General features: G+C 37.8%; 1 protein-coding gene across 3 annotated transcripts; it reads right to left on the reverse strand.

Annotated features, from left to right (window-relative positions):
• Window positions 1-1,003: 1,003 nt before the first annotated feature.
• Window positions 1,004-24,907, reverse strand: il1rl1 (interleukin 1 receptor-like 1). 3 transcript variants are annotated; one of them, XM_041806443.1, is made up of 13 exons: window positions 24,825-24,864; window positions 22,283-22,387; window positions 17,935-17,999; window positions 16,117-16,263; window positions 15,839-16,025; window positions 13,541-13,691; window positions 9,889-9,954; window positions 9,372-9,498; window positions 8,105-8,247; window positions 7,700-7,837; window positions 5,789-5,953; window positions 3,896-4,026; window positions 1,004-3,152 (listed from the first exon to the last, which is right to left on the reverse strand). In XM_041806443.1, the coding sequence occupies exons 2-13, from the start codon at window positions 22,316-22,318 to the stop codon at window positions 2,904-2,906; spliced, it is 1,605 nt and encodes a 534-aa protein (XP_041662377.1). In that variant the 5' UTR covers window positions 22,319-22,387; window positions 24,825-24,864; the 3' UTR covers window positions 1,004-2,903. The 3 variants fall into 3 exon arrangements, with proteins under 3 accessions (XP_041662377.1, XP_041662375.1, XP_041662376.1); XM_041806441.1 differs by having other exon boundaries at window positions 16,117-16,363; window positions 24,825-24,863; XM_041806442.1 differs by lacking the exon at window positions 22,283-22,387 and having other exon boundaries at window positions 16,117-16,363; window positions 24,825-24,907.
• Window positions 24,908-26,368: the final 1,461 nt, after the last annotated feature.

The raw sequence follows: 26,368 nt of genomic DNA on the forward strand, positions 1-26,368 counted from the left end.
ATCACTGAAAATACTGTAGATTAATGTAAATGATTATACAAAACAGTTCATAAACTGATATATTGATTACACATAAACTACAAGAATAGAATAGATACTTAAACTTTAACTTAACTCCTATTCTTTAAGACGGTGCCAAAACCCACAGAGAGATCAGAAGAATATCAAAACTCTAAACTTGGTAAAGAAGTTTTCAATTTTATTTTATTTTCAAGTTTAAAGCACTCATTTCAGATAGTCTTATTAAATTAATGTTAATGTTTACATTTCAATCTGTTACCTTTTCAACATAGTATGCAATTTCCTGATGGAAAAATCAGACGTTTAAATGCCGTTCTTAAGTTAAACAGTCTTTCTTTTGCTTCCATCAGCAAGTCCAACTTTTGAAACTCGCTTGTAGGTTTCAGCACATAGAGAGCAGAGAAGGAGAAACTTCCAGCCATCTGATTTAATGTGCATTACTGTTTGAAGGTTAAATAATAAAGTTAATTTTTTAAATAACAATGTTACTTTGTGTCAATGATGTTTTTAACCTGACACGCCAGATGGATTTGTTTCACACATCTACTGCCCCTCGTCGCTGATTGGTCCTGTCACTTTCTTACCGGGCCCAGACAGTTCAGACGGGAGCTTTGCAAGATGGATTCGCCAGTGAGAAACAAGGAAACGGGCGTATCCAACTGCTTTGCAAGGTTATGATGTTTTGGCAAGAGTGAGAAAAATTTTGCTTCTGTAACTTAAGCTTTTTTGTTTCAGGAAAATGAGGGGAAACTATTTCAATTTGAAGGTGCAATGATTAATTAGTACAAACAATATATCTGTTACTTGATAAGAAATACTTACAAGTTACTGTTTTGGAGAGAATGAATAAAAAATAAGCCAGGAAAATACTAGAGTTCTTTTTTTTATTTAGGATATAGGATATATGTCTCCCTCTAGTGGATAAAAGTTATAACAATGACTACTAATAAGTATATTCTACTAATATTCATGAAATGGGCTTTGAACATATTTTTGAAATAATGAATGATGAGAAATACTTTGATTTTTTTATTATAAAGAATTTTAGAAGAAATCTTTCATTGTCACAAAAATCAGGTTTCAACACTTGGACGTATAAAGAAATAATAAAAAAAAAAAAAATCTGTGAAATATATTAGCTTAAACAAAGTCTTAAACAATTACTTAAAATACATTAAAATATTTTGAATAAATACAGCCATAAAACAATAAAAAGATAAATATACAATGGCATTCAGGTGGTAATTTTTTCAGAAATTAGCACAAGTTAGGACTACAGCAGTCTTTCCAAACCGTCTTCAAATTACAGATGTTTGACGCCACCGGGAGTCAGCATTAACCCTTCAAGGGCAAGTGTATCATATTTGATATGCACTATTATAAGACCTCTATCTAATGAACATGATGAATAATGTCCTCAAAAAAAAAACAAAAAACCCTTTTGAATACAATCTGATTAATGGTATAAATGTCCCCCAGTGGATTTCCGATTGCCAGAAATGCCTAATGCATTAAATATCATACAAAAAATATGAGTGAAATTTTATGGCAATTTTTCTTATTTCAGTAGGAAGTTAAATAAGCACCCCAGTCCTAAAAAATGAGATTTTTCTGTCCTTTTTTTTTTTTTTTTTAGTTATCAGGCTTTAAAGGGTTAATCCATTAATCATGATCTTCTTAAGTTCCATAACTAGTGCATTCATTTTTTAAATTGCATTGATCACTTGCCTCACTGTCCCTTACAGCAACTTTGGCTAAGGCACAACTACATCTCTCTGCAGCCCCAGTGATGTAAAATAAGTCCAACACTGCTCCTTAATGTCTCATTTCACTTTAAAAACCCACAGAAGGTTCAGTGGACAAGTCAAAAGACATCTACATCTTGTGGTATCAAACAGTTAACCTTTTCTCTTACATCATAACAACTTCCTTTTTTGTGGTTAATCTTGTTTCATAATCTTCTATATGCCCCAAGTCTTTATTTCCTTTCAAAATAAAAGCAGGTCTGTTTATTTAACCGGAAGTCAGTTGCACTTAGTTTAAGACAATAAAAAACAAAATCGAAAATGAAACAAAGACTGTTTAAAATGCAAAATAGTGGAATTTTTTTAAATGCATCAAAAAGGAAAGATTATTTTCATTAAATTATAGAAATTGTAAGCTTGACTATGAATTTATTGACTACTTTTTTTTTTACCTAAACAGGCCTAAAGCTTTGATTAAAAATGTAATGTTTTTTCTTACTCCTTTAAGTTTAAAATTAAGATAATTTATTGTATTTTCAAATATTTTTACAGTGTTTTCATAGCTGCCCTATGCATTAAAACATCTTCAGTGGGCTTATTTTTATTTACCCTTTTCTCTCATTGAACTAAACAATTTTAGTGACTTCAAGACTTTAATTATAATTTAAATATTTCCTACACTATAATATCTCCCTTTTTGTTGATCTGAATTACTTTTATCCATCTGCTTTCTCTGTCTTTGTGTTTTTGTTTTCTCACCTCACCAAGGCCTGAGCCATTATTTATGATTTAAGGTTGCCCCTCTATACGTACTGTATAAGGCCTTTCTTTGAACATCAGCTGTTTTTCCAGCATATTGAAATAAAAAACATACTCTAATTCTATTGGAAAATTGCACTAATGAGAGATTAATAGATTAATGGGCATGTGCCCATTCAATATATTACATTCTTCAATCTATAATTAATAAAACAGCCTATCTGAACTGATTTACATCATTACATATCCTGTACATTTACACACTTCTATATAACAGGAATAATGATGTCTCTCCTTCTGTTCTTCCTCCATTTTTTGCGCACATACTTCTTTAATCATCATTCTTGGAAGCCCAAATCAAACCAGAGTACAGAATCATTAGATAATGGCAGATGGAAAGTATTTTTTTGCGGGTGTTGCAGGCATCAGATATCTCACTCTCTTCCAGAAGCGGGAGTTATACGCCGAAGCACCACGTAAGTCCTCCAGCCACTTGAGGGGGGCGCTCTTCTGGATGAGATGCTGCAGACCAGGAGGAAGATGTGAGTATCCCTGGGAACCCGTATCCCCGAGCTGGATCAGAATCACGCTCATCTCCCTCTGGACCAGAGCGTGATGGAGCCCCACCTGAGACACGACCAATAACAGAACTTAATGCTTTATCAAAATGATCAATTATCAAAATTCCTCCTAACTTTATCTTGTGAAAAGGTGGAGAAACGTTCTTATAATACACATTGACAGTACAGACATGTTTCCTCTGAACTCAGACCAAAATCCAGCATATAGGGTTAGTCCCGGCAGGCCACTGAGTCGAGAGCTACCATAACATTTAGGTCAGCTGATGGCCAACTGATTTGCTTCCAAGCATGCTATTGGTTAATCGCACTCATGCTGCCTTACTTAAACTGCTCTAACCTGGCTCTCTTTGCTGCTCCCTCTACCAGCTGCCTTTGCAACTCTCCTCCACCCCAGCTCCTCCTTTATTATGCATCTGACTTATATAATGTCATTCTGATGTCACTGATGCCTGCTCTGCTCTGGGTTTTTTGCTGCTTTTATCCCTGCCTTGTGCTTTTCTTATTCACATAGGAAGAGCAGGAAGTTGTACTGTTCTAGCTTGATGATTTCTACGTGCTAATAAAGCAGATAGTCATAGCGGCATATCATGTGTGTTTCTTGATGAAGTGGTCCTGGCTGATCTGGTGTATAAATGCTGCAAGAGTTTCAAGTTTGTGGTGCTTGGAGGAGGCAGCCCCCCATAAACCATACCCAAACTACGACTAGTTAAAGTAAATTATCCTTTGAAAGCATACTAAAACAACAGGCTAAAACTAACTGTAAACTGTAGATTCTTCTAATCCTCGTACCTGCCAGTCAAACCCTCCAATCACTGAGTTCTCTGGTAAAGCTGGACTGGACTCTGATTCTGGACCCGGCGTTAGTATGACCATCAGCCTTCTGCTCTGCCTCATACGATCCTCCACCAGCTCCAGACGGTCTGTGAGGCCAGAAAAGACATGATTGTAAAGATCTGATGTGTTTTTTTGTGTTTCCCAAGGCTAGTACCAAATCGTAAACATTTCAAGGTGTTCTAAAGAGAAAAAATCTCTTAAAGAGGACGAGTACAGGCATTGTTGTACCACATCTGAAAGCTCTTAAAGTCCAATTATTTATAAACTAACCTCCAAAGAGAGGAAAACAGGGTGTGAGCCAGAAGAGGAAATAAAAATGACTTTTTTCTTCTATGATTTCATAATGTCTCATGCTTTAGGGCAAAAAAACACTTTGAAGCCAAAGGATTAGTAATGCTCTCCATGTGAGAGACATTACAGAAAGCTGAAAACACAGTCTGAGTGAAGAAACCTCTGAGGGTTTTTTGAGGACATCGGTCTTCCCTGAGTTCTTTTTATAGGGTGGAAGGGGGTTGGGGTTGTTTCTCAGATACCTTATTTGTTTCCCAGTTTCCATTTACAGTCTGTTAAATTGTTGAAAAGAAAGAATCATAAACATAAAGTTACAGTATTTTGTAACCTGACATGCCAAATAGACTGTTTCATATATCTCCTGAATGAAAGAAAGCTCACAAAAAAATTCTTTGGGAAGGGCAGGACAAATGACGAAGACAAAATGAGGCAGTGCACATGCGCAGGTCCTGGGCTGTCAGGCTACTGTTGCCATTGTTGCAAATGACAGCGCTCCTCAGTGAATAAAATTCATGCCAAGGCCGGCCTGGAGATGTTCAAAGACATCTTCTCTGCTGTGACCTTTAGTACTTGTTTTACTAAAAAATGAGGTCCTAACCCTTTCCCCCTGTAACTATCACAAACTCATGCCATAGCAAGTAGGCAAAGAGGGAAAAACATTTTTTCCATCATGGTAACTTTTAATCTTTATATCATACAGAAATGCAATCCAGTTCTGGTAAAATTGCTGCTATACTGTAGCTAAATCCAAGCAAATCACTGCACTAGCAGTAGCCATTGCAAACAAGTTTCAGCACAGCTAATCCCTGCCCATAGCTACCACCCCATTCTCTTTCAATTACACTGATTGGTCTTAACAGTGTTTGATTCGGCACAAATATTGTGGATTGGAGCTTGAATACAAAGATGGAGTCTGGCAAATCTATCTACTTTGCACAGTTAGAAGGTGCCGCCAGCTCTAAAATATTTCTACTCCCTTTTTGTGTGAAATTTATCCATGAAATGACAACAGTAGTTTACTAATTGGTAAATAAACATCATTGAGTGCAGTTTTTATTGAATTTATTAAACACCAAAGTGGTTGGAACTGCATAAGAAACCTTTGCTGCACAGATTTTCTCCATTTTCCTTGACCTTCCTCACTCAAAAGAGCTTGTTAGCTCTTTTACAAAGTGAAAATTGTGCATTTATAACATCCAACTATCCATTTTTGTTTGAAATGTTGTGCTTTGACTTGTGTCAACACAAAGGAAAAACTAAGTTTCTCACAGCTGTCAAAAGTTCATCAATACAAAGTACTGAACTTTAAAATAAAAGGTCTAGATGCCATAGTTTCAGAGAGCAGAGAAATAAACACTTAACATTTCCAGTGAAAGTTTATACCTGGTGGCTCAAATACAGTTTTCTCAATAGCTAATGATGCACTTTATCTGACTCCACATCCTCTGAAGGTTGTGTTCTTGTACATTATTCATAAAATAATGCTTGACTGTGCTGCATGCCAGGGCTTGTTTGTCCAAAATTGAAATAAAAATATTAAGAATACTGAATTCTGACCTTCTCCAGGTATGTCGTCCCTCCCATGGATAAAAAGTCGATATCCACACTTTTCCTCAAGGACGGCGGGCAGATTCTTTGTGACAAAGAGACACAGTTTGTCCTCAGTGGCTTTGTCCATGTTCTGCATTTCGTAAATCACATAGGCATCGAACATTCTCCCATCTGAAAGAATACAGACAGAGTCATGGTGTTAATGTAAGAATTATGGGGCTTTGTTGTAAGACATGGACTCTTCAGCCCTATAGTCTAATAATGTTCATTTAGATTTATTAGATCAGTTACAAGACCAATCAGCAACAAGGGGCAGTACTTTCAGGAGCGGCGGAGTCGTGACGTAAGCAAGCAGCAACAAGAGACCAGTGCAATTATGGCGGAAGAGCTGAGCATGGATGCTGCTAAAGCACCAGTTTTATCAGAACTTAATGACATTTCTTCATTAAAAGAAGAACAAAGATCAGCAGTGAGTTGTTTTCTTTTTATAAATGACAAAAGCCATGTACTGACATGTCTATAGTCGCCATTGTTTGCATTATTCCACGTGCACCTCAGTTGCGACCAGGTTACGTGTTTTGTTTCTCTGATTGGCTCGTAAAGATGTGACAGACAGAACACTCAACAGATCACACTCCGATTTTTTTTTTCAAAGCCTCTGCCCTTTCCCCAACACTTAGTATTGAAGGTTTTCTCAATGGATGTGTGAAACACATGCAGGTCAGATTACATTTTAACTGAGATCATTATGACCCAATACAGCTTTTTCACCACGCCTACAAATAGTAATAAAGTCAGTGTTTGGTTCACTCTGCCGTTGCTTCTCTCATCTGCAGAGCTTCAGATCCACCTTGGACTTTTTTGCCTCATGCATAAAAGGGATAGAGGCAGCCAGACCACAAGCCAAAGCTCCTCCAATGTTGTATTTTTGGTTTCCCTGTGTCTGTTTTCATAAAAAAAACACCAGGGCATGCTCCCACCCATCTCCCCGCTACATGACTAACTTTAAACTTCATTGTTTTCATGACTTCTTGAGGTTAAGTTGAAAAGTAAACAACTATTTCAGACATCAGTGTCGGCAGGAGCTGGGCCTTGATCACAAGAGCACAAATTGTAGTTTAAGTTAGTTTTATTTGAACCTCAATGGAATTGTCCCATGTGTGCTTCTGTTTTTGAAGAAAAATGCAATCTGGGAGAATCTTCTTAAAAACTGGTTTAAAAACAGTCTCTCTGATTGACTATATAAACTCACAATGTGACTCACATTGCCGTCACATCACATTCTGCCATGTCAGTATTTCATTGTGCATAATTGTAGAAAATATTGAATAACATGGATCTAAACAATACCCATTCTCATCTTTTTAACTGGTCAAGTAGACAGAAAATAGTTTGGCTGGAGATTTTAGGGGTGTTGCAGGTATGTAGTCTCAAGTTGAGATCATTGACCTACAGAGATAGCTTGCTTGTTTCAAATTTATGCTACGTTTACAACACAGCCTACGGAGGTTTGTTTACTTGACAACAGCATTTTTTTGGTGCTGGAAAACTGGTTCCAGTGTGCATACAAAATAAAGGCGTATCAAGGAAAGTTTCTATAAGGTAAAACAAAATCCCCTGATGCGTAACAAACAGGTATTTGAAGCTGCTGGTGCCTCTGGAGTACCAAGAACTTCTCATACAGGATCCTACAGAGGCTTGCTGATGTGCTGCATTTCAGACACCCTTAACCAAAGCCCACGAGGAGAAACAATTGTAATAGGCTCAGAAATATATGAAGTCTTATTTTCAAACAGTTTTATTCACTGCTACACTGGATGGATCATTTAGAACAAATTGTAGATGAATTTAAAATTATGGAAGGTTTACTTTTACTGAGGCATTATCAAGACGCTACTCTTGACTTGTCTCCCTTACCTTTATTGTTTCGGCTGATTGGCAAGTAAGGTCTGAAGAAAAGAGCGAGGTCGATGGCAAAGTACTTCACCAGTACGGCAGCTAACACACAGAATAACATCACACACAGTCCTCCGATGATGAGAGGTGTTATTGACTCTAGAAAAAACATATATACATATAAAACATTTGTAACTATCTACACAATAATGTTTGGATATTACAAAAGAGTTCTGCAATTTCAAAGCTTCTGTGGGCATAGTTCAGCTAGTGCTGATTTTGTTCTGGACATGTGTTTTTAGTATAAACAACAAATACAAGTCAGATTTTCCAGTCTTTTAAGGTCATAAAAAGTAGCTCTAAACAATGTCAATCTCCGTATGATTTACAACCAATTAAAACTCCTTAAATAATCCAGTCACTGACCTCTCTGCTTCAGAGTTAAAGTTGAATTCACGAAGTTGTAGAGTCCTTCAACAATACACGTAAATTCAGACTGGAAATCTTTAGCAGAAACGTCTTTGATGGTCAGGATTGCGATGCCAGCTGTACTTCCTGTGGGGTTCTCTCTAAAACAGGATTTTTGTTAACAAAACAGAACATGTATTCACAGCATAAATTGCAGCATTTTAAGTTTGTTTGTTAAGGTTGGCTTTTTGGACATGCTTGAGGGCTACTACCACTACTTTTTAAAAGTAAAATACCACATTAATGTTGGATGGATTGTTGTAAAAACTTCATGGTTTCTTATAGAGAAGTCTAAATGGCTTTCCCTCCAGTAGCCAAGAAAATTGAAAATTTCCTCGAGTCAAATAATATAAATCTGTCCAAAGCAATGATAAATTTGGTGCGGAAACTTAAGATTCTCACATGGAAGTCTAACATTGACATTATGCATTACAGCAGGTGGGCTGTGTGATGCTTTGTTAAGGCTCCACAAAAATGTGCGTGCACTAAAACCTTGTAAATAAGTCAGAAGGTAAAGCCTAATGTGATGTTGTCCTATGACTGCTCATGCGCATCGGTGTGCAGAGAAGCTGAGCCATTACACAGTTATTTGGGGGAAAAAACATCCCCTTCCATGCAAATTGGCCTGATTGCATTAAGCAACAAATGACAAGGACAGTAACAGCATGGCATGAATACAGTAAGGATTAGCTTACTGTTTCAAGAGTTTTCCAGAGATCAGGAAACAATTTCACCTCTGTATGAATTTTAAATAAGTTATTTGAATGTTTTCTTAGGGTTTCCTTCATTCAGAAAGGAAACTTAATCAGGGTGGTGCTTAGGTGAACATATCAATAAGTTTCTGTTAGGGATATGACACATCTGTTGCGGGTGCGGGCAGTAATGGTCAGAAATCCAGCGAGAGCGGGCCGGAGGCAGGGCTCTAGTTCTACAGATTCACACCATTAGATGGACTAGTAAGAAAACAAACTGCCCTCAGTCTCCTCTCCTTCTGTTTCAAATGCTGGTAGAAAGTTTTCTTACTATTATCTTTAAATCTACCAGTAATGCAATCTTTCTCAAATTATGTGATTAATTGCTATTAAATAACAAAGCCTATGATTAATTACATTATTTTTTAATCAACTGACAGTACTAGTTTTTATACATGTGTGGATTCTGCATATAATTGTTAGACTGTATTGTTTTCTTGACTGAGTTCTACTGCATGGTTTTCAGGACTTACATCTTGGTGGTGAGGTTGTATCCATCAGTCTGAGTGATCGGCTTCCCATCAATCAGCCAGTTAGCTTTGCAATATTCTCTCACGTTTGTCCCACATGAACCTGAACAGTTCAGCTGGATCCCCTGGCCTAGAAGAAAATAACAATGTTTATTCCCTTCATTGGTTTGTCCATACTGAAAAGTCTACAAGCACTCTACTGGTACAGTGTCATATACTGGATAAATTCATATACTGCCAAATTTGGTGCAAAAAATAGTCGATGGAGGAAGAGTCTAAATGTCTCTAGAAACTTCCTCTGGGTTTAATGTGTCTTGACATGTGGTGACCTATTTTTAAGTTGTTTCTTTTTAAAACCTTAATCAAGGTACCCACATATTCTTTTCTTGTTAAACAAAGAAAAGAAACTCAGTAATATTACAAAACATCAACAGTTCGGTTATCAATAACTCATGGTTTGATTTTCATTGATGTAATGTTGAAATGTTAAAATGATGATACTGAGAAGAAGAATTCATACCTTTATCAGCAAACTGTTCCTTGTGTGTTGGAGAAAGGATTACTGGTGGTTTGTGGACAACTGTGGCTGTAGGCAAACAAAAATAAATCACATAATTAATGCTTTTTGTTCATTATTTTATTAATAAGAGAAATTGATCCTATTTGGAATTTTGCCCAAACTTAACAATGAAAACTTTTCATTCACTGGTGGTTCTGGGAGGTTTTGGTTTGGAGTGTGCCTCTAGAAAATTGACATGTAGCCTTATGCTTCATCCTACCCCTCCATTTCAGCGTAAAGAACTTTGGGCCTTGGTCTGGGTGATATCACCCATCTGTTTCTGAAGCATAGTTTTAAAGCCCACTGAGGGTGGTTGCATTGATGGAAACGTTGTCTCACCAGACAATGAGGTGGAGAGGAGACTGGCCTGAAGCCTCAGTACAAACAGCTACAATGCATCTGTAATCAGTACAACAACACTCCCAATTATGCAGATTTTTTTTTTTTTTTTTTTGCCTGTTTTTTTAAACTGAGTTGTGTGGTGTCAGTGGGACTTATGGGGCTTTTGGACCCAGCCTCAAGTGGACATTCAAAGAACTGCAGTGATTGCTTGACTGCTTTAATTTATTTATTTACTATAACTTAAATACTGTAAGCAAGCTCCCTGCAGTAAAATGCCTCAACTCACATGCACGATTGTATTGATTAATGTTAACTATCTTAAATTATTTTGTCATGTTAATCTTCCCACATCCTTGCACATGTTACACTTCTGATCACGTTTTGTCACCATCCTTGCAACCATACTATCGATGCATGCAGGCTTGTATATACTATACAAGTATTGTATATATAATTCAAACTTAATTTTCAAAAACTTTTTTAGTTTTAATAATTTTTGTATTTAATGTGTAATTCCTGTATATTGACAACAAAGTTAAGCAGAGTCAAATGCCTTCTTTGGTAAGCATACTTGGCCAATAAAGCTGATTCTGATCAGGCATGATAACAACTTTATTCCCAGGCCATCATGTTTGTCCATGTCACTTCTCTTTCACTGGCCAATCAAAATCAGGGAGGGGTGGGACTTTTTAAACCATCTTTGTTAAATGGTGGGTGAGAAACTGCTCTGACTGGAGAGAACCATTTCTAGGTCTATAGCTGCTGCTAAAGCTAGGACAGCATTTCTTCCAACTGCTTAAATGTTTTCTTTCATATTTTCTTAAATAAAAGAAAGAGCAGAGTACTGTTAATTTCATCAACTAAAGCTATGAATAAAAATGTTCGTCAACAACCTTTTTTCTACAAAGAATACTAAAACTATCAAAAACTTGATCTTTGGAAATGAAAATTCTGTTCAAGTTTAATTATGTTTTGTTTCATCAAGGAGACTATAACTCATCTAAAATGTTAGTGATTTACATATAAATTAATTTCACTGTTGGCTTGTTAAATTAATTCAACTGACTTGCTCAGGGACCCAGTCCCAGATAAGAGGAAGAAAATCGATGGATGGATGGATGGATGGATGGATGAGACTAAAGACTAAAAGACTAAACTAAAACTAGACTAAAACTATAAAAGGCTAAGAATGACTAAAATGAGACCAAAACGAAAAGGTATTTTTATCTAAAGACTGAGACAAAATGTAAACTGTTAACACAGGAAAACAGAGCCACTGAAACCTTATGGACACTGTACAGGAAAGCAGAAGTCAACTTTCATATCCTAGTGATGATAAATGGTGTTGAAAATCATTCTGAAACCAAATTTGGGTGCTGCCTTCACAGGTAGCTTGTTACTAAGCTGTTAAAACACACGTAGAATTGGTCTAATTTCATACTGAGCCTTTAGAGACAGCTTGTAACAGCAAAAACTGAATAAAGAGTCTAAAACTAGAGTCCTTTCTTAGGTAGTTTTGCCATGAGCAGCATGGTGTCTCACTTTATTTCTATAGGCAGAGAATATTAAAAATGCTTTAGTGTTTCCCATGTTTGCAAGAGTGCTTCTAACTCCTTTCTTTTAACAAACTCTAGCTCAAATCGAGGCCTAATTGCTAACATTTTTCTGTTTCTAATCATTTTTTTTTTGCTTTTCTCCAGTTCCCACAACTGGGATGAATAACACTTTCAAAATGATGACCTAGAAACTGGTCCATCTGTTGACTCATGTTTGAATTTATGGAGTAGGGCTGATCATGTCGTATATTTATTGAAAGAATGTGAGAAAAATTTGGCATGATTACTATGGAAAGTAGAGGGAAGACAAACTCAAGAGCTTGGTTTCCCAGAGGTGATCATTTATTTAAACAGTTTTCAAAAGTTATTTAATTTAAAAAACATAATCAAAGAACATGAGGTGCACAAACTCATTAAATCAAACAAAAGGCTTTTTTCATCACATTGACTGTAGTAGTGTGCACCATTACCCAAAAAGGTGGACTTCAACATTATTCTTAAAATAAGAAATTCAAGCCTTTTCTGACCTTAAAATAACTAATTAACCCAAATAAATTACAGAACAGTAACTCAATATTTCGTGAAATGATCAAAAAGAAGAAGAAAAAAAACACAGATTAGATGTCCAGTCTGCTTCCTTTAGTTGCAGATGATTAGCGGGTCTACTCCGAGGTCCCTCTGGTTGGCAGAACTTCTCTCAGAGACTGAACCCAGCCACTCTTCAGAGGAGAGACTTCTTGACCACATGTGCAATCTTATTCTTCAGTCATGACCCAAAGCTCATCATGACCATAGGTGAAGGTTGTAGAGTGGAGTGAAAGAAATGCCTTCAAGCGCAGTCTCCTGTCGACTGTATTGGACTGGAATAATGCCAGCGTACCGCTGATGAGGCGTAAGTTCAGGGCACCTACTTCTGGAGGTTTTACCATCATGTCCATCTGGTCAGACGTCCAAGGAAAGACTCGAGACTTAAAGGAATCATACAATTCATCTGGCCTTTGTCTGCCTTGAATCCTCCGGGGGAAGAAGAAAATTAATGCTGAGGAGAGGGGCTTCCCAACATGCATGTCCTGCTGGAATCACAACCCAGCCTTGGAAAGGTGGAGTTGGGTGGATGGTTGGATGTATGGATGGTGGATGGGTTGATGGATTGGTGGATGGGTGGGTGGTTAACAGAAAGCCCTAAATCCCGAGCAACCTAGTGATGTCACTGATGACATCACCAAACCAATTACAACCAAGGAAAGCTGGGCCGGCCTCTGTTCAGCTCAACCAATGGTAGAACTGCTTAAAAAAGGAACAAAGAAGGATAAGTATGGGCAAGGAAAAAAAACTTTAAACCTGATGTGAAGTAACTGAAACTGGCTTGTGGTTTCCCTCTACTCAAATTAACCTTGTATGTTAGAATGAATGCTTAATTAAAGACGGTTTGGCGCTGGTGCCACGTTGGTACTGGATTTTGGTGCTCATCTCCATGTGCTGTTAGCTGATGGCTAACAGTGCATCATTGTGCATGTAAACTCTTGGGTAAATCTATTTTAAGCATCTTGTCAACCTTCTAAAACTGAGATATACTGTATGATAGAAAAGACAGAGTTCTTAGTTATCAAAAGTAACGTACACATCACCAGCCATTAGGTGAGCCGACCAAAAACAACCCTCCTCTTTTTTGTCATCACCTTGAATTTAAACACCTAAGAAAAATCTCCTCTTACCTTCAGCTTCTAGCCTCCTGGAGCCAGTGGTTATGTACTCCTTCTTGTTGTGTTCCCAGGTGCAAATACAGGTGTAGATGCTTTTGTTACTTTCATACGCATTTTCAACCCACAGGTGATCCCCGTGTTGATCTTGGACAGGTTTGGAGTCCTGCACCGTGTGAAGGAGAAGCCGTGAATGCATGAAAAGACAAGAGCATTTGTAAAGGTTAGTTTTGTTGAAGTTTCACAATAGCATTTACCCCTGTCTTGTTTCCATTTCTAGTAAAATTAGGATCGTTACATGACCCTGTCTGCTAAAACATCAACTAGCTCCCATATAAGCCTGCACTCTCTCTCCTCGAGGAGGTCACACTAACTGACATATCCTGTTGCTTTTATACATACTTAGTACTAACAAGTACCTCATAAAGTAACCCCTATTTAAAATACTGTACCCTCCCCTTAAGGTGGTAGAAATTCTTGTATCAGCTCTTTTATCATGTTGAATTAAAATTTGCTCTGTGCTGTAAACATTGGTTGGTCTTGAATAGAAAGCCTAGTTTTCTGAGTTTGCTTATCACTTCCTGTAAACAAACTGATATGTGACCATGCTTTTCACTGAAGTTTCGAGGAAGTAATTTATCTGATACTCCTTATGCAAATCTGTGGTTAACTACAATATATGTATGTGTATTAGAAGGAATGAATAATTATTAAAGTTTTATGAAATAGCATTTCCTCATGCTTTTCCTGGAGAGTTGTGCAAATTAACTTTATTTATAACAATAAAAAATGACTAGACCTACTTGGTATACTTACATAACATAACATAAAAAATGTTTACTGTTATTTTCAACCATACAAAAAGGAACAAGTGTGCATGCTGGACATTGAGAAAAAAAGCAGGTAAAGTTTCTTGCCTTGGTCTTTCTTGGCTACAGTAAACAGTATTTGTCCATCAGTAACCAGACTAGCTCCCCAAAAGTTCTCTGTAAATGTTTCACAAGAGGCCAGCGCTTTTAGAGTTCACTGGAAATGTCACTTATGCAGAACTAGCAGCAAATTATCTGCCATGGGCTGTTTTAGTGAGTCTTTGCAGAAATAGCAGGGACTTCAGCATGCTTACCTAGTCTTACAATGATAAAGTGATGGTGACCTATTTAACAACGCTGGCTTGATGCACAAAATTATCAAATTGGGATGGGTTATTGAGCAGAATTCATTGTAATTAAGACAAACTAGTAGGTGAATTTATGTTTGTCTAGGAGATAAGACTGTATCTGGGGGCTCAAAGCACTGCGACTGCAGTCATTGATGTTTTAACCATAAGGCTAAGGCAGGCAATTGCCTATGGCCTTGTGCCCCAACGGGCCTCAAGGCACGGGGGATATACCATCTACTTGGTGGGCTGAGCATTGGCTCTACTAATGCCCTATTCGGACGGGAGAAGTATCACCACAGGACCTCTGGTAATCAGTAATCTCATACGAATAGTCCATGTCGGTAAATGGCAGAGTAAAATTTAAAGGGCAAATAACTTACCATATTTCAGAGTACACATAGGTACACAGGTAATACTAATCCAGTGCGAATTGGCATCTCTGTGATTAAGGGTGGTAGTTGTGATTTTTTTTTTTTTTTTTTTTTTTACAGTCCGCGCCACTAATTAAGCACTTTTTTCTGTCCAAAGAAATAACAGTGAATTCAGTGAATTTCAGCTTATGTGAAAAATGGTTTTATTTTAGTTAGCTTATTTTTTTAAAGGGTCCAAATGTGCATGCACTCACCGCTGCTCACTTCATACGCACAGCTCTTCTGCTCTTCCTCGTATAACCGCCTGATCTTTTTTTTTTTTTATTCTAAGATTTTTTAGGGGGTCTTTTTTGTGCCTTCATTAGATAGAGGAGGCTAGTGGACAGACTCGGAAACAGGGAAGAGAGTGGGGAGAGACATGCAGGAAATTGCACCACAGGCAGGACTCCAACCCGGGCCAACCGTGTACATGGTGCACGCCTTAACCACTTGATTACCGGCGCCTATGTGTGGAAAACACTGCTGTCTATTCTAGCCTGCAGGAGTGTTGTGTCACATAAATGTCAATAAATAGCATTAGACAAAGGGTGAAAAGGTAGACCCTGAAGTAAGTTCAATGAAAATGTTGATAAAAAAGATAAAGCAGCCTGTATTTCTTTGCGTCATCATCAAAGGAAATTTTTTATAATAATGATTATTTAAATTACAGCATTACCCAAAATAAACACACTTAAGGTTAGTCAGAAAAAAATGAACATCACTATTAATCTGAGGTGTTCCTACCTTCTCCCAGATGAGTTTTCCTTTGAATATTTGACATGTCTCTTTGGCGACCTCTGGACAGGGGACCTTTATATTTTGTCCAGATCCTCCAGCTGATATAAAGAGAACTTTATTGTCGGTGCGGCTTGTGTTGAAGACCGTCAGATTAAAATGGTAATTGTTGCACTTTCCTAATGGTTTATTATGCCTGGAAAGCAAGCAAAAAGTCACCTATTTATTTACAGCCCATCTCCTTAGTAAAGCATCTCATGATATGCCTAACAGGTTAAGTCACTTACCGTGCAACATAAAAGCCTGAGTCCTCAGTTTTAAGGTTTAAGAAAAAGAGCCTCCCTCCATGGTAGTGCACCCTCTCTTCCTCATTGTTGGAGATTTCCTCTGAGTTGTTTTTGTACCATGTGATATTTTCATCTGGGATAATAGTGCTAGGATATAGAAGGTAAGGTAGGAAAAAAAATGCTTCACCTACAGGTCGATGGAACGGTACATCCTCATAAAAGTTCCTACACTGAGGCTTGGCTGTCCCTAAGAATTAGAGAAAAGATGACAGTGATGATAATTTAAATGGCTATATCATTCACTCCATGATGTGTAACATTTTTGCAAATTCAAAGGATGCAATTGACTAAATCTTGAATAACGTCAGTGTAGAGTGACAGTACAATGAGATGAAACCATTAAAGAAATGCCAAACAAAATCTTTCAACACAATGTCTGAAATACACAAAATACTATGGTTCCATGCAATAAAAAATAAGATTGTATATTTGCATAGTAATGAGAATTTTGAAAAAATATACACCTAAACTGATGTAAAAATGAAAACCGATTTCTACAAAGTAATGTCCATTAAATCACAATTTTCATGTAAAATAAGTGCATAAATATTCCTTCTCTTAAAAGTGACTTGCCTAATTCAACAGACAATTAGTGCTTGTGAATGTGTCTCAGGTGATTGTAGTGTAAAGACACCTTTTTCTGGAAGGTCAGGTCACTGATTAATCAGTATTTCTGGCTACCATTACACCATAAAGACAAAAGAACACTCCAAGAAACTCAGAGAGGAGAGTACTGAAAAGAATAAGTCAAGGGATGGATACAAAAAATACCAAGGCACTGAAAACCCCCCACAGTTCAGTTAAATTAATCCTCAAAAAATTAAAGGAATATGGCACATGTGAAAATCTGCCTAAATTAGGCTGTCTTTATAAACTGATTGACGGTGCAAGAAGGAGACTAGTGAGAGACGCCACCATGACACCTATGACTACTCTGAATGAGTTACAAGCTTCAGCAGCTGAGATGAGAGAGACTCTGCATACAACTGTTCACCAGTCGATGCTCTATGGGAGAGTGGCAAAGAGAAAGCCACTGTTGAGGAAATCTCAGATTAAATCTGGACTATAGTTTGCCAAAAGGCATGTGGGAGACTCCATGGTCAAGAGGAAGAAAGTTCTTTGGACTGATGAGACCAAAATGGTGCTTTTAGGACATCAGACGAGACGCTTTGTTTGGAAGACACCAAACACCGCACATCACCACAAACACACCATCCCCACTGTGAAGCATTGCAGTGGCAGCATCATGCTGTGGGGATGCTTCTCGACAAATGGATGAATGAATGCAGCAATCTTATTCAGTCCGCAAGAGAAGTTTTATTTTCCAGCACATTTCCAGGATTCAAACATACAGAGAAAGCTACACAGAAATGGTTTAAAGACAACAAGGTGAATGTTCTGGAGTGGCTGAGTGTCACTGTGACTACAGTGGGCTGAGTAGGTTTGGTTGTTCTGAAGCTATGGTGATATTGACACTAGTGATCATTCAGATAACTGAGGTTGGATCATTTTATCATTTGGTTTCAAAAGAGTCAAAGTAGGACTCATAAAAAGTGGTAGTAATAGGATAAACCTTCACTGGAATGAAAGGAAAACCAAACCAAACAACCCTAGCTTATATTTTCAGCCAAATTCTTTTAAGGATAATACGATTGATTTTTATTTTGAAACAGGATTCTTGTCAAACATACGCCTTAAAAAGCAAAAATGCTGCATGTGAAAACTTCACAAGTTACAGGAATATAAATGCAGACTCACCTGCACATCCAGACATGTTTATCATCATGAAGACGAAGAGGAAGAGTGGAAAAGAAGCCATTTTTCTGAGAAACAGAGAACATTTAAATTCAGAACTCATTGTTTAGCTCTAAACACAGCTCCTGTCCTGTTACATGAGGTTAAATAGTCTTATTCATGCACCGTCACCGTCTGCAACTACCTCATTCTGTCCTCCAATCACCACACAGAACTGTGTGATCATCTCCATTACACAATAAGTTTGGCTTTTAATCTATCTCCCTCTCTGTTGGCTCTATTAGATATTACACAACATAACTGCAAGAGAGTTGCTGAAAAACTCATTATCTGAGAGCATTTTTTATATTCTTTTCAAATTTGTATGTTTTAGTATTTGTAATCTTTCAAAATTTAAAAGTGAAAATAACTAAAGCTTAAGGAGAAACTTCAGCCTAATCTTTAAAGGATGAATGCTTCATATCCTTTAGTGCCAATAAAATATTCAAGGCCTGTTGGGGGCGTTTAGTGGTGCAGCTTTGTCAATGATGGTAAAGAGCGAGAGATAAGGAAGTGACCGATAATTTGTGTCCCATTTCAGAAAGAGCATTTGTAAACAGATTGTATCGCAGAAGTGCAAGGCTGTCGCATTCAAAGGCTACTTCAAATGCATCCTCGTTCTCACAGCCTACAGATGATCCATCTGGTGCATCTTCAGGAGCCCTACATAGTCTCCAAGATCATTGCACACCAGTTCAAACAACCTGGCGGACTCACAAGCAGTTAAGTAGTACAGTTTTGAATGTAAGTAATTTTTTCTAATTAACAAAACTCACCAAAAGGTTAAATGCCTCCCTTACAGCACTGCAGAAAAGTAGCATCCCTGTGCTGGTTCTGCATTGTATATTTATAATGGAGTCATTATTTTTGCAAAAGTCAAGAGTGCATTATAACATTTTGAGAGCAGGGCTCATTTATTTTGGGTGCAGATTTTTCTTCAAACTTTCAAACCTGCATTTGTGCTCAAGATGGCATTTTTTCGTGTTTGGATTTTCGACGAGGGGCAGTACTTTCAGGCACGGCAGTGTTGTTATGTAAACAAATGGCAGCAAGAGCTGGTGCAGTTATGGATGAAGAGATTAGTGTGGATGCTGCTTAAGCGCCAGTTTTATCAGAACTTGATGACGTCTTCATGAAAAGAAGAACAAAGAACCACAGTGAGTTGTTTTCTTTTCAAAAACGACAAAAGTCGAGTACTTACACGTCTATAGTCGCCATGTTTCGCATTATTCCTCACTAGCTGTGCACACAGAGCTAGATAGCAGCTACATCACATGTTTTGTTGCTCTGATTGGCCCATAGAGATGTGACAGACAGAACATTCATCCAGTGAAACTCTGAGTGTTTTTTCAAACCCTCTGCCTTTTCTCAAACGTTTCCTATTGAAGCTTTCCCAGATGGATATGTAAAAACAAATCCATCTGGCATGTCAGGTTAGTGCAAACTATTATTCTTCTATTCAGATGGATTCTGCTCATGGCACTGTCTGATTTTTCTCTGTATACCTTAAAGTCACACATTACAAAAATTCACTTTTTTTTTTTTTTTTTTTACCAAAAATATGTGCCCTTGGCCTGTCTACAGTCCCCCCAAGAGGAAAGCCACATCCATTGAGCCACATCCATTTCCTGAGAGGGGTGGAGTCAGGGGCGGAGTCAGACAGCTCATTAACATTTAAAGCCACAGACACAGAAAAAGATCATTCTGAGAAGGCCTGAAAGGGAGGAGTTTTAGATATGCAAAAACTGAACACTGGAGAGTTTTTTCATAAACAAACTTCACAGCCATGTTTTGGGGACCTCTGAGACCAATATAAATATGTCTTAGAGGGGTAAAATATGTGACCTTTAAAACTTTTTGTAAAAAAAAAAAAATCAGCTGCAAATATTGTCGGCATGATTTTGGTATCGGCAGATTATAAGCTTAAAAAGCTGTAAATATTGGTTATATGAACAAATAGGTCCGCAGAGTTTTAAACTGGGCCAACAGACCAATGTCAGCTTAAGTCTTTTCCTGATATATCATCATTCCTTACACTTGTTTTAAGGGCTGAAACTTGTTAATTTGTTCATGACAGTCTGGCTGCAGACCGTAGGTCGGAGACTCTTTCAGACTATTGAACGAAAGTGTCGTAATTTGCTGGTTGGACCTATTTCCAGTTATAGATTTTTCTTTTAAATTCAATTTTATTCATAAACAAAGTCTGGCAGTTACATCCATGAATTAACTACACTGAACATTACATTTCATAAATTAAACAGAGAAAAGGTCAGAGGTCTAATCGAGGAGTGGAATATATATAGACCTGCTTAAGAAGTAGATTACACAGCTAACAGAGCTATGTAAGCTACGTTAGAATGTTTTAATGGAGGACGAACATTTTACCTGTAAGCAGAATGTTCAGTCAATTTTATTAAACATCTTGTAATCAGGTTTTGCAGGTCAGGATTTTAATGTTAAACTTTTGGTATCTTAACCGTTACTTAAACCCTTACCCTAACCAATCTGAAAGTTTCATAAGTTTTAGCATTTCTGTTCTGATGGATACCTCATAACAGCCTGTAAAGGGGGCGTCTGAAAGCAGTAGTCTTTAGCCATATCCCTCTAAATTTTTTAACCTTCAAGATTTTAAATCATGTGTTTTCAGGACTGAGGTTTTAGGTCTGCACCACATTTAAATTTTGGTGTCAGTCAATATTAATCTGTAAATTTTGGCATATTGGATATCGGCAAAATCAAGCATTGTGCACCTGTTTTTTCGTAAACAGAAACTTTCGTACGCATGCTTAGAGGAAAATCAGATGGCTTTAAAATAAATGTATCTGCAACCTGAATGATAGAAGAATAGTTGGAGAACAAGCACAGGAAATGTGAGTGAACAGTTGCATCTGTGAGAGCAAGTACACATTTGGAGCACAAACGGAGAAAATCGAAGCACATAAAGGGTGAGCACCAAAGCAGGCTGAAGAAAAGTCTGAGCCAAAAACCTATAAGCCATACTCTCAATAGGTTAAAATGTGCAGTTTTGCAACAAATATGAATCCATATTAAGTAATGGCAACCATATACAGTGAGAGCAGATCAGTAACCATTTGCTAAGGGTTGTTGGTGGTGACTGCACTGCAGTACTTCTAGGGGATATCACAGGGAAAACTTTACAGTAATCAGTCAAGAATTCCATCTCTGGTTGACTTAAAAACATTAGTGATCTGCTAATACTCTGTGTATATGTCATGGGCATTTGGAGTGTGAATATATCCAGGGATTTAATCAGTCCATGGCTGTCAGCAGCTCTACTTCTCATCTACATTTTTGAAGCCAGTTTGTGAGGTATGATAACAAATCAGGTTTTTGGTTTTGGTCTGGATAAGAGAACACTATCGCTTGAGTGAAGGTGCAGATATCTCCTCAAAACATTCAAACGAGAGCAAATCACACAGAGTCAGACATCATTTTGGGCCAATTTGTGCCTGAATGTTTTTCGTGCTGAATGCTATGCCCTATAGGAATTCTTTGGCAGTAACTGACCCTTTATGCAGACCTAAAACAATAGCTGTACCCAAGAGCAGTTGCACAATCAGGAAGTGGAAAATTTGATGGTCTACATCAAAAAATTTAGCACAGGATAGAGGGATCTTATCCTCTGTGCAGCCATTTCCCCTCCTGACTCAACTGAAGGAACAGTAGTTTTAAAAACACTGATGACAGCACACTGAAACTTTAGATACAAGATCTAACAGACAAAAATTCCCCTTTAAGTCAGACCATCAACTTTCCACCTTTCATGTAAAATCAAGCCGTAGTTGCTTCATTCCTAAATTGCTCCCAGCCTTTTTCTGCATACTTTTCCAACTGATGAAAAACATACTGTATATCAGTTTACAGTGGGCAAACTGTAAGTCAAGCTCTTTGCTATTAAGTTCATATATTTCTCAGATAAATCTAAAAAAATCTGCAAAAAAAATCACATGCCACTGACACAGCAGTGGGACTACTTTAAGGTTGCCCAAGGCCGTATCAACATTTGACTGCAGGAGCAAGGACTCTGTCAACTGAACCACAGTAAAAATCCACTCTCACTCTGCTCTTAGGTGATCAGATTTCAGCATGGTGAACCATCCATGCAAGCACTCAGAGAGAGAGTGTGGGCAGTGGTTTAAGAAAGGTCCATCCAGCACATGTAAACCAACAATGGTGAGCAGCTGTGCTGTGAGCTCTTCTGTTTGAAGGGCTGATCCTGAATCTAAAAATGCTCACAGGGAAGAAACGGCAGCTGACAAGGATCAAAGGTCTCTGTCAAAGTTTGTCTTACTTTGTCATTGTAAACCCGGATGATGCTTGCTTTCATAGGCAGACTGATGTTTTCTTAACAGGCCTGAATCTTCTGGGTTGGTTAAAAGTATGTTGCTTCTGTACACTATGATAGATAAATGCAAAAAGAAAGACATAATGAACCACTGGGCCTTGCTGATCATAACATGGGAATTTAATTCTTAAAGCCAAACATAATCTTTAAAAAATCTGATCTTTTTACCATTGACAACATATGCACTCATTGCAGAAAAATACATTTTTTTTTAGCATTTTTAAATCGATACCTGTATGCTCATATGTTGCTGTTTCTGATCTTTTTTGAAAACTAAATTTAAGTTCCAAATTGCATAAAAATTGTGCTAACAACTGTCCAGTAAGCAAAACATTTCTGGAGAGGCGGCCCCCTGGACCTTCCTTTGTTTGGGCCCCATATATTTAACATGTCTGGCTCCACCCCTGCTTGTGTTTCACTAATTATGATGGGAAATCAGTCTCTTTCCAGAGCTGTGGAAAACTGGCTCTCAAAGGGGAGCCAGCTCCTGTGGTTCATATAAAAAAAGCTGTTAGTGAACAACACGTCATTACTCAGTCGCTTACCCCACAGGGTTTATTAGGTTGATAGTAAAGCTGTCTGACAAATTATTTAATCACCAGTGATCTTAGAATTTCTGTACTTAATTAATCCCCCTGTTTTGAAGCTCCATTATGTTGAATTTTATTCCATTTAGATTTCTCTACTAGGCAAATTAACATGTTGTCTGGATGCAGACCTGCTTTTAATGTGAATGAATGTGAATGTTTCTCTGGTGAAAACTGTGGCAACCAGTGGATTTAAAAAAAAAAAAAAAGTGTATCTGTTATCTGGTCGCTTCTGTGGTGCCATAGAAATATGGAAAATGCAAAAATTCAAGATGGCGGCATCTGTGGAGGGGACCCTCCCCATGTATGAATAGACTGCTTATTCAGAGTTAATATTTAAAAAAACAAACCAAAAAAAAAAACATTTTTTTCAGGTGGATAAACACTAATTAGGATAGACCTACCTATAGACATCATGTTTCATTTAACCAAGTTTGTTTGTTTTAATAAATGCTACTAGACTAAATATTACACATTGCATCTTTAAGATTCACAGTTTTGAATTGTTTGGAAAATCTGAACAAAGCATTTTATATTTCATCTCAATTTTTGATCTTTTCAACCCTCAAATTTGACTTTTAATCTCATATTTCGATAACCTTGCAAAGCAGATGGATCCGCCCGTTTCCGTGTTTTTCACTGGCAAATCCATCTTGCAAAGCTCCTATCTGAACCGTTTGGGCCTGGTTAGAAAGTGACAGGACCAATCAACGACGAGGGGCAGTACTTTTGGGCGCGGCAGACTCGTGACGTAAGCAAGCAGCAACAAGAGGGCGGTGCCGTTATGGTGGAAGGCATTAGCGTGGATGCTGCTAAAGCGCCTTTTTGATCAGAACTTGATGACATTTCTTTGTTAAAAGGAGAACAAAGAACAGCAGTGACTTGTTTTCTTTTCAGAAACGACAAAAGTTGTGTACTGACATGTCTACAGTCACCATGGTTCACGTTATGCAGTTCTATATGGATTTTATTCCTCAGAAGCTGTGTACCTCAGTAGCAGCAACACAGTTGACAGTTTAAGGTTAAATGTTGACCCTGTTAGGCTCTCAGGTTAGACTTAAATTCAGACTGAGTTTGACCCCCCTGATATAGAGCTCTAATGTACAAACTTTCTCCATTCCTATTCATTCCTAACCAGTGGTTTTCTCTTCCTGCCCTCCAGTCTGACTTGTGCACACTCTTAGAATCACTGCAGATAACCTATCCTAGCTCTTTAAAGCAGTCTAAACCCCTTGGCTTATCTCAGCAGGTCTTATTATTATTATTCGGTACCATTTTTTTATCTTAATAAATCTGCCATGTGCAGCAATGTTTTGACCTAAATGACAGAGTGAATGAGCAGTAAATCTGGCAAAAGTATCCATCATGAACTGTCTTTTTTAGAAAATGCATTTAGCACTTTCATCAAGTTTACATAACAGATAACTGTTTACAGATAACATCTGCTTAAAGTTTGCTTGTTGGGCTGCAGCTGCACGCACCATTTAGAATAGCCAAACTCATCTTATTTGCTTCTTTTCTTCATGAAACTGATAGAGTGGTCCAATATTCCTGGAAAACTTCAAATTGATAAATAAACCAAGTGCACAAAATTAACAAGAAGAAAAGGACAACTAAAAGTTATATAGTACAACATCAGCTATGTACACTCTGCTCCTTCTTTTACTCTTCTAATTTTCTTGTGCAACAAAGTTAGATTTTATAGATAAATCTAAACAAAATCACTAAATTAAAGTGCAATCTTCTAAGATCTCTTTCACCTTAAGCTGTTTGTTTATATGCATGTAGATAACCGTCAGTATATATTCAAACTCAGTTTACACAAGCTGTAGCTGCATAATTTAAAATAGAAGCACAGCTCTAAATAGGAAGCCAGACTTCAAAATAAAAGTCCCTCTTACCTCATGATTTGGTGTGTCGCCAGTCAGAGTGCAGTCAGTCTGTCAGACTCTGTGCCGCCTTTCTCCTCTGCTCATTTTTATATCTCCTCTCCTGCTGCTGTGCTCAGCATCAGAGCGACGTAAAGGAAATCACGTTACACACAAAAATTGACACACCTACACACACCAGTGCAGGGAGAGAGAGAGGGAGGAAGGGAGAAACATTCATTTATTAAACACTTATGTCCCTCCCTCTTTTCACTGTCAAAACAGCCACATCAGCCCTAACTGTAAAAGTCCTAAAGTACAGTTTTTTTGTTTTTTTTTTCTGATGCACTGTGCCAAGGTGTTTCTGAGCTGGCAGCCGTTTGCCAGAATCAGTGAAACAAAGCCAATACTTGTTAGACGTGAACCCATCCCTTCTGTACAAGAATCTGCTTGTGATTGTGGCCTCTTTCAAAAAGAAGCTAATTTTCAGTGAGGTCTAATGAGCTGTTCCATTTTCCATGAATTCAAAGCAGCAATATTCATGAAGTTTTTCCACCCATAGTCTCTGTAGTAAGACACAAATGATGCCTTTGTTAAAAAGCCAAGCAGAGAGTAGTGTGGTCCACAACAACATTAGAAGCACAGCTTTTCTTGACTTGACGGTACAGATCGTCCCATGTGACACTGCTTGGCCGATCAATTTATTTGCTCAGAGCTTACAAGCAAATCTGGAAAAGCAGAGGCACACAGAGCAGCATTGTGGACAGGAAAGTTAACCAAGGGCATGTCCGTGACAGTAGAGACCGTTTGATAGTGGGAAGAAGACGGAGATAAAAAGACCGTTTTATCAAAAATGGTGACAGGCTGTTGCATGCTAATTCTTCCTCAAGCTGCTTCAGTTAAAACATACAAGACATTCAGGTTTAAAGATAAGATAAAATAATACTTTATTGTCTGATTGCTAGGAAATTTGACTTGCATCACCAGCTCATTCATCAACACAGAACAATCACATCACGTAAAAAACAAAAAGAGCATATCATTAAAAAAAAAAAACATAAAAAAAAGTTAAAAATTCCAACTGTCGAAAAACAGTCTGTATGCAAATCTTACATAGTGAGTTTTGTGCCTAAATACACAAGGATGTCCTCAGTCAGTGTCTGGGAGTGTGTGTGGAGCTGTCCCACCTCCACTCTACTGTTTGTTACCCCCGCCAAGGAGGTTATATGATCGGTAGGGTTTGTTTGTTAGTTTGTTAGTTTGTTAGCAACATAACTCATAAAGTTATGGACGGATTTTCATGAAATTTTCAGGGAATGCCAGAAATGGCTTAAGGAACAACTGACTAGATTTTGGAAGTGATCTGGATCACCGTCTAGATCCAGGAATTTTTTTAATGATTTTTCACTATCGGGAGACAGGGCTAATGGTGGAGGTCTGTGCTCTCCGGGTGCTTTTCTAGTTCAATAATGAAATGGAGTGAGGAATAAAAGAGAGCTGTTCTTATTCCTCTTACATTTTGGCATCCTAAACGTCTCCCTGAGGGCAAATGCTGATACTCCTCATGGAGGACATGA

Source organism: Cheilinus undulatus, linkage group 15, assembly GCF_018320785.1.
Source record: "Cheilinus undulatus linkage group 15, ASM1832078v1, whole genome shotgun sequence".
NCBI classification, from domain to species: Eukaryota; Metazoa; Chordata; class Actinopteri; order Labriformes; family Labridae; genus Cheilinus; species Cheilinus undulatus.

What these genes read in the sequence shown, in the direction of transcription:
- il1rl1 (XM_041806441.1), bottom strand. An exon ending in TACAACCTCACCACCAAGAT is followed by an intron (nt 8,248 to 9,371) that starts GTAAGTCCTGAA and finishes ATCCTGTTTTAG; the next exon opens with AGAGAACCCCACAGGAAGTA. An exon ending in GGACGACATACCTGGAGAAG is followed by an intron (nt 4,027 to 5,788) that starts GTCAGAATTCAG and finishes CTGGCCTCACAG; the next exon opens with ACCGTCTGGAGCTGGTGGAG.